The sequence below is a fragment of the Drosophila eugracilis genome, unplaced genomic scaffold (genome assembly GCF_018153835.1).
Source record: "Drosophila eugracilis isolate 14026-0451.02 unplaced genomic scaffold, ASM1815383v1 contig_116, whole genome shotgun sequence".
Lineage (NCBI taxonomy): Eukaryota > Metazoa > Arthropoda > Insecta > Diptera > Drosophilidae > Drosophila > Drosophila eugracilis.
In genome coordinates, this window is record NW_024571941.1 from 269,866 (window position 1) to 282,609 (window position 12,744).

Here is a 12,744-nt window from a genome sequence, read left to right on the forward strand (position 1 = left end):
TTTTTCTTTACTCAAAGCAAATTGGAAGAATCCAGCCGTCTTTCGCTAAGAAAAACTTCTCTCGAAATCGAATCAAGGAACTTGTTTAAGTAAATATTAAGTTCATAATAAGCTCGAATCCACGGTGTAAGAGTAATTTATTTTAAATCATAAGACGCCAATACACAATAAGAGAGGTAGTTAGAAGTTAAATTAACTGAAAATGTAATAAATACAAAAACTCATACACTTTTAAAAAACTACTCGTATACTTCCGATCCATCATCTAACGATTTTCAAACAACAAACTATAATAGGCAGATTGGATTTTATTTAATAACATTCTTAATACTGCTTACACATTTAGTCAACATGAACTTGCTTTCCGCATCGTTATCGGCTATTTGAGTTTACTTATCGGTATATTTTTAGAAGTATCTATTTCGGTTTTCCTACAAACATCAGATTTCATTTTTCGATTATATTATCCGTTGTTCCTAAGAACGGAATATAGAAACTTGGAATTCATTCTGGCTTCCTGCTTATTTTCAGCACATAATTTCACACTCTTATTTTTAAGTTCTTAACACAGTTATTATCAAGGTTTTCTGATTTTTTAAATTTAGTCTAATGGAGTAATACGTAGTCAATAAATTTATATTCTATATATAATATATATATTAAAAACTGTAACTTGTATTACAAACTTGCATAATATTAAAAGGATCATTTAAAATAATTCTTATGATATAAGTGATTTTTTAAATATATTAAATGTATTAAATAATTTTTGTATACGAATGTATTGACTTTTTTAGATATATTTATGCATTTTAAAACCATTAACGAAATACTAACTTTAAATAAAAATGTACTGATGTACAAAAGCCTACATCGGTGTTTTCAAAAAATCTTATCCACCTTAGAAACAGATGTAGGCTCTTGTCCATAGAGTGCCTGTCCTAATGATCTGCATTGCCATATCATCGACTCTGAACCCCACCAGCCTCCGACGAGTTCGAGGAGAAAGCCGACTGAAGGCTAGTCATGGATCCCTTGTAATTAGCCGAGCTCAGTACCTCGTAAAAGACATTCAAGTGAGCTCCCAAAGGGCTAAACCAGTGCATTAAATAACTGTCATTGTGGTGCATCACGTGCGAGCCCTGTACACTTTCTTTGTGATGACAAATCAATGTGGGCTCCTCTCGAAAATAATTAACTCCTTCGATGAAGTCCTGCAGGTCAAAGTATGAAACGGCCGAGTCTTTGGAAGAAAGAAAGAAACAACAAAACTGAAGAATTAACATTACGTGATAAACGAATTTATAAAATATATCTAGACCACTACATCGCCATATTTATGTTTCTGTGAGTAGGACCGGTTAATAAACCATGCAGATTCTAAATATATATCCGCAGAGTATGCTTTGACACACTTACTCTTACGCCGGCATAACTGAAAACGGTGAGATATTAGGATCTGTAGGAACTAGAAATGCGATTTTATGATCCGCTAAGCCCGTTCTAACGTCCAATAACTTCGAAAAGCTTTTACATTCATGGTAGAAGATTTATGTTTTGTTTTGACCGAAAATGATGTTTTTTTCAATACCTATGGTACCAAACATGTTCCATATGCGAATATTTTTTAGTTATTTATAAAAAAATGTAGGTCATAAGGTCATAAGGTCTCACAAGAGCAGTGGCATCAGTTATTAAACATGCTTTTTTTGGTTTTGAAATAAATTGCGATAGTAAAATTGTACAAAGGTCAATTTCTGCGAACAAAATTTTTATTTTACTGCTTGTTAACTCAGTCTTCTTCTTCTTAATTTTATTGAAATTTGGATTTCCTTTTAAGTCGGCTTTGTTTTCTTATTCTTTTGTCATTACAGCGAAAAGTATTGTGTATAGTGCATTTTTATTTATTGGGTTTTAATGCTCACCGTTCTTTTCCGGAAGCTTGGTGGTGATCCGATAAAGTGTAAAGTGCAGGTCGTTGCGCATCACATCAAAGTCCCAGGTGAGGACACTCTTAGGATCCTCGTTCCGGATGAGCAGTTCGTGCACAAATCCAGCCTTTAGCTCTACACTCTTGTACAGGTTTTGGTGATCGTGCTGGTCGATGGCGGAGTGTTGCTTAGCCGGAACAAATGCCTCGGTGGTGGCGGGCAGATTGATTGATACCTCGCCGTCGTGGTCATCCATCGAATTCGTCTTATAAAAAGATTTTGGAACCAAACCAGCCTCGTGAATCATCGTCTTTAAAAAGATGTCAATACGTTATAGAACTTCCTTTTGGCGAAGACAATTTGTTAGGACTGATCACTTTTATGAACAGGGCTTATCTGACGTACATATAAACTTGTGCAAAAAAAAAGGCATGGTTAAGCTGCGCACATGGGCTGGACACAGGGTGCATAAGAAATTGCACATCCAACAAAGTGTGGGATACAAAAGCGATGAGAAAACACAAAGGCAAACACAATTAGTCGTTACTTGTGTTTAAAAAATATATCGAGAGTAAGGGAAAACGAACTAGAGAGTAGAATGCTTACACAATCGCATTTTGGTAAATAACAATGGCTAAAGTATTTCTGACTGACTTTCTCCATATATGAATGGTGCTGGTACATTGTCTGAGTAGCCCCAGTATGCCGGAATTAATATCGGAACCAAAAGGGGAAAAGTTTATCCGTAGATTCAATTAAAACAAAAAATAGTAAGTACGTAGCTATAGATACACCAATAATCGATTCCAGACCGAAGCCCACTACCGGAAATCATGGCTAGCGTTTGGTTGCTTACCTTGCACGAGCCACCCAGAAAGTCCGGCACTATCTCTTCGTCAAGGTATTGGGCTAGTCCTTCTTTTATATGTGCGCAGTCGGGACCATAAAACAGAAACTTTGATCGCGTGTGGTCATCTGAAGAATTAAAAAAAATTAAATTCTAAAATCTAGGAGTTTGCGGTTGGCTTACCAATAAAAGCGCTAACAATGGTCCACGCAATCGGAAACACTCTCGGCGCCCGCACAACATGAACACGTCCCATGGTCTCTGGATAATTGCGTTCCACGGTCTCAGTGATGTAAAGAAGAGCTTTGATGCCTGGCCGCCACAGGTGGCGCATAGAAAGACCCTCCAAATCTAAGAGCAAGGACCAATAAAGTACAGGCTTTTCAAGGCGCTCAGCGGATTCATTGATCTTTTGAATGCCCTCCTCGCAGATGTGCAAGGCCTGGACCCAAAAAAATATTTTAATCAACAGGCAGTTTTGGTATAAAATAAGTTGTTTGTACCAATCGTAGAAGCCCGTCCATTCCCAGAGCCTTAAGCAGGCCTTTGACATCCAGGTGTCCCAATCTCAGAATGAAAATAGGCCGACCATCCTTGTCCTGGTGGTGCCAGCCACCTGGAAAGTGTTCTGCTACCACAGCTGGCTTAGAGTACTCCGATAACAAAGAGTCTATGTGGTGTTTCTGACGCCAGCGCAGCGAGTCGCACAGCATGACAAAAGCCTGGTTCACATGCCAGTCTCTGGCTGCTAAAAAACGCAGGATGGTCTGATAACTAGGCAAGCGTTCCAAGTCATCGACACCATCCAGCATTTTTCTCAACTCCAGCAACTTGGACTCTTGCATCGGAGATAGTTGCCCCAGGGTGCGAGTGATAAAATCGCCTTCAAGGAAAATTCTTTGACATTGAACTCGAGCTCGGTCCATTTGGGGTTTTGAAGCGTTGGCGGGAGATGTCCAACGTTCTACATGTGTAATGCCTTCCTCACGTAGTTGGCTGATAAAAAACTCTATTATTTCCTTTCCCTTAGTCGTTGTGTGGGTATACTGCTTCATGCCCATCTTTTCCATTGAATATTCGAAGCCAAAGAAGTTTTTTATGTCTAACGAAGCGGACTGGTCAAAGCACGTCCACTCAGAATTTTCTGGATGGGCGTAATAGCGACACCGCTCGAAGATTTCAATGCGTGACGAGAAACTTTCATTGACGGCCTCAATGCTTAGGGTGCGGTTTTCCATGTCCAAGACGTTGTGCTGAAGGAAGAACACATAATCCACACCTATCACTTTCTTAAAAATGTATGGCGCGTCCACCGCCAACTTGCAACGACGGCTCGTGTTCCGTTTTGACCCGTTCTCAAGGCATTCGTCCTTAATAACCTCACAGTCGACAACAATGGGCATTTGAGGGCATGTAGGAAACCGACGTTCATAAGCCTGCGAAAACAGAAACAAGATAGAGTTATACACTCATACATTTTGGAATACAAAATCGACTTTGTAAAAACAAGAGCTAAAAAGTTGGCATTAATTAAATAGATGGTGTTGGACCAATTTATCGTTTTTGATTTTTTTCTTGAAGTGTAAAGAGGGTAGCGAGACCTAATTAAGTTTTTTCACTCAGTCAAATTCGGCCACCGCTCTTCCTCTAATATATTATGAAGTACCATATAAAAAAAGTGAAATAAAAATGAATTTACTCCCTATCGCAAGCACACGTTAGGTGACTCAGTGACGTCACTGCTCATGTGAGGCCCTATAACCTACACTTCCTAATAAATGGAGAAATAATGTTTCGATTTTAAAAATCTTTGATAAATCAATAGGCCAAACGAAACAAGAAGAAACGCTATAATCGAGTGCCACGCCAATAAGATACCAGTTACTGCTTTACACAACTTTAAAATATTCATTTTGCTGGTGCAAATGGATAAAGTGCCACCTTTTGTCAAAAAAGCATTTCTATTAACCGGTGTTTTCGTCACTGTCAGTTTTCCGCGGTTTGTGGGGGTTAGAGTGCTTATTCGCTACTATCTGTCTCGTATATCGACCGATATAATAGCGTTCTTAGGGAATGAAAGTAGGCGAGGCCTTTTTACGGTACCACCTTGAGATGCGCTGGCATCTCAAGACATACATACTTAATGCCAACTTTCTAACTCCTAGTTCCTGAGATTTCGTCTTTTCTGAGTGTTTTAGTGGCCATTTGAAACCACCACTTTGAACTGCGTTGGTATCTCAAGAATATGTGCATTTACCCTAACTTTCCAGCTCTTATGGTTATACCTGTTACACTTAGATTAAAAAGGTAAACTAGATTCGTTGAAAAGTGTGGAACAGGTAGAAGGAAGCGTTTCCGACCCTATTAATTATATATATTCTTGATCAGGATCAATAGCGAAGACGATGGAGCCATGTCCGTCTCTCCGTCTGTCCTTATGAACGCTGAGATTAAGCATGAAGATTCTTGAGGTCCATACGCAGCGCAAGTTTATTTCCGAAGGTTTTTTAAAATCGAAACAAAATTTCGCCATTTATGAAGAAACGTAGTTTTTTCCGTGTTTTGTGAGCTCTAGTGTGGCTCATCATCATAAAAAACTACACGCTCAATCCCAAATTTCTATCACTTATAGTTACCGCTTTTCTACAGAAAAAAAACACGTCTTTCGACCTTGGTGGGAGTTATAATAATGGTACCACCATAAGATGCGCTGGCATCTCAAGGTTATAATTACTTTATCCCAACTTTCTAGTTCTAATAATTCCTGAGATTTCAGTTTTTCGTGATTTATGGATGTTAGAGTGGGCGCGGCAGGATGCTGAAATAAACTTGCGCTATCCCGGGACCTCAAGAATCTTCATGCTTAATCTCAACTTTGTATCTGTTATAGTTCCTGAGATCTCAGCGTTCATACGGACGGACGCATAGACGGACATGGCTCAATCGCCTTCGCTATTTATCCTGATCAAGAATATTCAATCTGTTACATACTTTTCAACGAATTTAGTATACCCTTTTACTCTACGAGTTACGGGTATGATAAAGTAAGAGGACCAGCAGCTGCAGTGCTATCCTCCTTTAATACAGTATTTAAGTTTTATGCCATACGCGGATTTAGATTTCGCGTACGCGGACAAAACTCCGTTATCAAACAAACAAAACAATTATGACACACGACGCAACCACAGCTGCCATTTTAAATGAGCAGTACAGAAATGACGCTTTACATGCGTTCATTCGTTCATCCGTTTTTCCGGCACAACCTCGGGACTTGCTATCAGCACTAGCATTAGCACAAGAAGCTGATTCATGTAACGAAAGCAGCGTTTTTGCGGCCACTTTCGCCAGACACAATGAGGAGAAAGCATACAAGCCGAACCACCAGCGACAAGCACGTTGGAAAAATCCCCAAAAATGAGCCCACAATAAGAATGGTTCCTTTAGACAGAGACCATACATAAACTCAGGAATTTATCAGGGTTAACCAGCTCCAGAGCCAATGGAGGTCGACCCCTCTTCTAGAAGGCTATTTTCTCGGCCCACAGCATGGCAAAAAGGGCAGTCAACTACGCAACAAAAGATGAACTTCATAACAGAGGAAAAATCTGGCGACGAAGATTATGACACCGTTGCTCAAGCCTGTGCCACTGAAATAGAAGACGATCTTGATTAGGAATATTCGTATAATTTTTTAGAATAAAATCCCTGCTCCCCTACATTACAAGTACGGTAGCAGGAAGAGAAATAAAAATACTGAACTAAAAATACCGGGACTGAAAGGCATCGTGGCAGCGCAGAAACCATTTACGGTGAAGTCAATCCATGGCTTTACCAAAATAAATAAAAAATGCTTAGTTTCGGTGCTTAGAATTAAAAACACCCTTTTCAATTCTAAATAATTTTAAAGAATTCGATGGTATTATCGGCCTCGACTTGCTTAAACAAGCGAATGCGAAACTCGATTTTACCGGGAATGTTCTTCACACAAACAACGGAGATGAAAAAATCCGATTCACTACGGCAGAAAACGTCAACTTTATTAAAATTAATGGCGAAGATGTCCCCGTAGCAATTAAGCCACCTTTGATAAAATGATTGTTAAAAATCATAAAGCCTTCGCTGATCCAGACGAAGCACTTCCATTTAATATAAACACTACAGCAACAATAAAAACTGATGGGGAACCGGTGTACTCCAAGTCGTACCCACACCCCATGGGTTTAACCGAATTCGTCAATGCAGAGGTTAAACAATTTGTAGCGGACGGCGTAATAAGGCCATCCAGATCCCCATATAACAACCCTACGTGGGTTGTAGATAAAAGAGGTATAGACCAGAATGGGGTTAAGAAGAAGCGATTAGTTATCGAGTTCAGAAAATGAAACCAGAAAACAGAAGACGATAGATATCCTATCCCTAAAATTTCGACAATACTGTCGAATATAGGCGAGTCACAGTATTTCACTACACTCGACCTCAAATCAGGATTCCGCCAGATAGAGCTGGCGGAACAGGAAAGGTAAAAAACAGCCTTATCCATAAATAATGGCAAATACGAATTTCGTAGAATGCCATTAGGACTTAAAAACGCCCCAATGGGTTATCGATGACGTCCTTAGAGAGGGAATCTCAAATATATGCTATGATTATGTAGACGACGTGTAGGATATTATTCTCAAAAACAAGAACGTGGACTGGCTTTTAACCAAGCTCTTAGAAGCAGGCATGAGAGTATCCCAAGATAAATCGAAGTTCTTTAAAAAGAGCGTCGAGTATTTAGACTTCATAGTGTCACAAAGGGGACTCACGCGCCCTACGTGACAGCGAGAAAAATTACGCAATCAATGAGCGAGAGCCCCTTGTTTGGGCACTTAAAAACCTCCGGAATTACCTATACGGAGCAAAAGTGTTGCAGATCTTTACCGACCATCAACCACTTACCTTTGCCGTCTAATAAAAAAATCCCAATGCAAAGCTGAAGCGTTGGAAAAGTATTATTGACGATAATGGTGCAAAACTGATTTATAAACCAGGAAAAGAAAATTTTGTGGCAGACGCATTATTTCGCCAAAACATTAACACCCTAGAAGATGGAAAGGAATCGGACGTAGCCGCCATTCATAGCGAAGAGTCCCTGACATACACCATCGAGACAACTGACAACCCAGTCAACTGCTTCCGAAACCAGGTAAACAAAAATAGGACCTATAAGGACTATCGGGTAGGCGAAAAAGTTTTTCTAAAAGCGAATAAAAGACTGGTAACAAGCTCTTACCACAATGTTCGGATGAAACTATTGAAGTAGGCCTGGGGACAACGGTCTTAATTAGAGGGAGGGTGGTCCACATAGACAATCTACGCTAACCATCCTTCGCTGGACTCCCGACCATTTATACCTTTTTATATTTTTTATATCCACCTAAATTTTTCTATATTATATAAAATACTTTATAATATGGGGACTAATGACTGTTAAGTTGGACGCGACGGTGAAACTGAATGACTATACGAACACGGACTATTCCCTACAGAGGACAGTGACATTGTAGTCTGGGAATCTTTCGGATACCTACAACATGCAACGAACCAAACGGATACGCTAACGAGAACATTTACCGGATGTAGCGACGGACATCAGACTCATTCGCAAGTTGGTAGCTATCCTAAAAATCCATTATAGAGCCGCTAGGAGTATAATCTTAATTAGCTCCGACACTGGCGAATCTAAAGACAAACAGCCTATTAACATTAACATGATAGAAATTTTAGAAGTATCTAACAGTAAGAAGTATCTAGTGTTTTTCAAAATTCCGATATCACTCACATCTTGTTAAATTCCCTAATTCTAAGCTTGTTTGTAAGAAGATAACCGTGTATCCGGTCCAGTTAACATCATCTAAAGACCAAAGTCAAGGCCAACTCAAAAATTAACGATGACTTGGAACTATCGGGTTACCGGGACGGCAACCACATAAAAGGAGAAAAGTTAACAGACCCAGTTCCCAAATTGGGAAACTGCAGAGTCGCGGGCCACATCCGGTAGCCAACACGCGGAATAGGGAAATCGCCGACTCCGCAATCTGGGGACAATCACCCGGATCCCGGCCAGAAGTGGCCAACAGGCGTAATAAGAGCCCGGCAAGAAGTGGCCAACACGCATATTAAAGAAATCGCCGACCCCGCACTCTGGGGACAATACCACGCTTCCCGGTCAGAACACCTGCGCAGCGAGTGATCGTCAACAACCGGCTACCCAATGCTGATCCGGCACCTTGGCGACAGCGTTGCGACCAGACGAAGACTTCTAAATGCAGCCGGATCAGACCCCTAAGTTAGTCTAAATACATGCTCTGCAGCCATAGCTGTGTAACAATTAATTATTGTAAAACCATTTGTACTATCCTTTACCTTAACAGGTTTAGGGGAAATAAATAAGTGAAACTTAACAAACCAATTTATTATTTAATGGATCCTTGCCCCAACGCGCCTGAGTGAAAGTGAAAAATAATATTATGAAGGTCGGTCCAAATTAGCTTATATTACTTATATATTGTATAGATCGTTTACGTCACCAAACTAAAATCACTTAAACCTCGGGAACTGTATGAACTAGAAAGTTAGGATAGGAACAAAAAATCAAAATCGTCACGATCTCAGGAATTTTAAGAATTAGTACGTTGGGATTAATCATGTATAGTCTTGAGATGCCGCCGCATCTCAAGGTTGTACCATTATCTGGTACCATCTTAAGCCCACCAACTGCGAAAAAAGGTTTCCGCTATTTGTGGGAATGCTGAGATCTCGGTATCTATACGTGATAGAAAGTTAGGATTAAGGATGTTGTTTCCGGGAAGTACTGCGAAATATACAAAAAACTAAAATCGTCACGATCTCAGCAATTTTTAGAATTAGTACGTTGGGATTAATCATGGATTGTCTTGAGATGCCGCCGCATCTCAAGGTGGTACCATTATTTGGTACCATCTTAAGACCACCAACCGCGATAAACGGTTTCCACTATTTGTGGGAATGCTGAGATCTCGGTATCTATACGTGATAGAAAGTTAGGATTAAGGATGTTGTTTCCGGGCAGTACTGCGAAGTACAACAATACAATTTGAGTTTTTGTGTGACCAGGTATAACATTATAAATCTGTCTATCAATTTACCAAAATTTTTTTAAATCAGAACATTATTTCGAAATTTATATTTTATAGAAATGATTAATATTTATAGAAATATGTTGGTCATAAGGCCTCACATGTGCAGTAACCGTCAGTTAGTAAATATACTTTTCTCGACGGCTAGCAAACTGAATATTTTAGAATTGGATAAGACCGTAACAGGTATCTTATGGTCGCCGAACTCCACTGTAGAGTTTCTTCTTGATTTCCGTCAATATCTGTTGATGTATCAACATTGGTTTAAATTTGAATATATTTTAGTAATTTATTTTTTTTTAATTGGGTTATAAGGTCTTGCATAGGCAGTGATATCAACGTCAGTAATAGAATGTGCCTTACATGCACACAGCGTCCATTTCTGCTAGTCACAATATTTAAAATTTGTTTACCAAAGAGATATTTGCTTTAGTTAATGCTCTGCCATAAGACGAATTTGAGTGAAACCTTGATATAAGGGTCGTAGTTGTTAGCCATGTCTATATTCACAGGCTAAATAATTCAAAGTATTGTGTAAGACAGACCATTTTTGGCGAACCATTACTGGCATAGACAAGTTTTTCAAAAGGGGAAAAAGGTAGAACGGGAAAAGATAGATAGGATTAAGCATGAGGTTTGTATGATGCCCCATATGCGAAGGGTTTTTCCGATCAAGCCTAGCCCACAACATATCGCCCATACGTTTTAAAGAAATGCCACTGCAACTTGCCTCTAGTTTTCATCCGGCCACGCCCACTCTAACGCTCACAAACTGCGGAAAACTGTGGCGTTCGTCATATTATAGTGTAAAAAAATTCATCACTCATTTTACGGACCCGCCAAATGCGAAATAAGCTCTAAATTGCAAAACGAAGGTATAAAGAATAAATCTTAGGGCAAGTGGTCGAAGATGTTCCAGAAAGAAACAAAAACAAATTATATTGCGTTTGGCGACGGTATGGAAAACGAAAAATTGTTAGTGCAATATCGTCGCGAGCGCTCAAAGCTTATGGGGGAGCAAGTCCCTATGTTCCGAGCATTTACAAAAACAAATGAGCACTCAGAGCGTAGGCGATGAGCGCCCCTGTACTAGATATTACGCATTTTTGTTCATAACTGTAATTTTATGTATACATACATTTACATTCAAACACATACATATACAATGTTATATACAATCATGAAATTACAGAGAAAAGAAGAATCCAAAACAAAGAAAAATCAAACTTGAATTACAAATGTACACACCTTCATCACTAACTCAAATGGATATTTGTAAACGCGAACGGGTGACTGAAACTTTTGCACCATTTTGCTGATTTTCTTTGGTTCAGGTTGTACGCACAAGCCTTCTCACTGTTGAAAAATCAATATCGAGTTAAGATTATATGTCTTTTCGAATGTGTATACAAGAGTCCTTTTTTTAAATAAATATAATCAACTCCAAACGTACATATGTATGTATAGATTGTAGGTGTATTGGAAATCCGTTAGGGGTATTACGTCGCCCTGCCACGGAAAAAGATAAACCGTTTCAGTTCAACAACATACGTCAATAGTGTGACCTTCTTCTGCGTGTTTGATTTTACCCAAGTCTTTTAGGCGGAATACCAATACTGGTTTCTAAAATTTATGGATTACACTAGACGCTAAGCCACGCACTTAAATTGGCATGGTACACCGAATTCACATAAGCTTTCCCGTTAAATAGAATTCTCATGGGAATCGGCTCACCTTAACTAACTCTTAATATATATATAGTGACATATTCACAAATGCCGTTATGTACCAAGAAATAAGAATCTGCAGCGTAGGCGATCCCACGCTGAACCAATGTAAACAATCCACATCCGGAGCAGGCAATGCGGCTTCTCAATAACATAAACAATTCTTTAAATGACTAAGTCCCGCTCTCTGTGTGGCACTCTCACTCTCAAATTATTATGTACAATCAATATCCCAAGCGGGCGATCTCGTTCCCCAACTTATGTAAACAAAGGGCAGTAGGGCAGTATTTAGTCTTAAGCTGAGGTCATCTGAATAAAGACGCGAAGCTAAATATTCGTTTATTATTTCAACTTGGCGTTGTCCTTAGTCAATTGATGGGACATTAATTCGACTCAACAATCTTAAAATAACGGCGATCTAAAACAGATGGGAAAAAATTCCCAACAATAAAGACGCCGATAGAAATTTGTATGTTAGCGTATTGTATTTATACCCGTTACTCGTAGAGTAAAAGGGTATATTAGATTCGTTGAAAAGTATGTAACATATAGAAGGAAGCGTTTCCGACCCAATAAAGAATATATATTCTTGATCAGGATCAATAGCGAAGTCGATTGAGCCATGTCCGTCTGTGCGTCCGTCCGTATGAACGCTGAGATCTCAGGAACTATAACAGATACAAAGTTGAGATTAAGCATGAAGAAGAGGTCCTTGGACAGCGCAAGTTTATTTCAGCATCCTGCCGCGCCCAATCTAACGCCCACAAATCACGAAAAACTAAAATCGCTGAAATCTTAGAAACTATTAGAGCTAGAAATTCAGTATGTATAAACTTTCGATGACAGCGCATCTTTTAGTGGTACTATTATCCACCCACACCCACCAAGCTCAAAAGACGGTTTTCGCATTTTCAAGAAAAGTTGGTATCTTGGTAACTATAAGATATAAAAAGTTCGGATTAAGCATGTAGGTTTTTATGATGCCTCTTATGCAATTTTTTTTTCGATCAAGCTACGCCCACAAAACTCGGCAAACAAAAATGCAAAAATCACGGGAACTAAAAGAGCTAGAAAGTTAG

At 39.3% G+C, this 12,744-nt stretch overlaps 1 protein-coding gene across 3 annotated transcripts; it reads right to left on the reverse strand.

Moving 5' to 3' along the window:
• Window positions 1-290: 290 nt before the first annotated feature.
• LOC108118266 (protein real-time) lies at window positions 291-11,500 on the reverse strand. Of its 3 annotated transcripts, none has more exons than XM_017230863.2 (7): window positions 11,392-11,500; window positions 11,187-11,294; window positions 3,282-4,214; window positions 2,962-3,220; window positions 2,788-2,906; window positions 1,926-2,241; window positions 291-1,243 (listed from the first exon to the last, which is right to left on the reverse strand). In XM_017230863.2, exons 2-7 carry the CDS (start codon window positions 11,247-11,249, stop codon window positions 963-965), a joined length of 1,971 nt encoding a protein of 656 aa, XP_017086352.1. In that variant the 5' UTR covers window positions 11,250-11,294; window positions 11,392-11,500; the 3' UTR covers window positions 291-962. The 3 variants fall into 3 exon arrangements, with proteins under 3 accessions (XP_017086352.1, XP_017086353.1, XP_017086354.1); XM_017230865.2 differs by having other exon boundaries at window positions 1,102-1,271; XM_017230864.2 differs by lacking the exon at window positions 11,187-11,294 and having other exon boundaries at window positions 11,392-11,489.
• Between the last annotated feature and the right edge of the window lie 1,244 nt (window positions 11,501-12,744).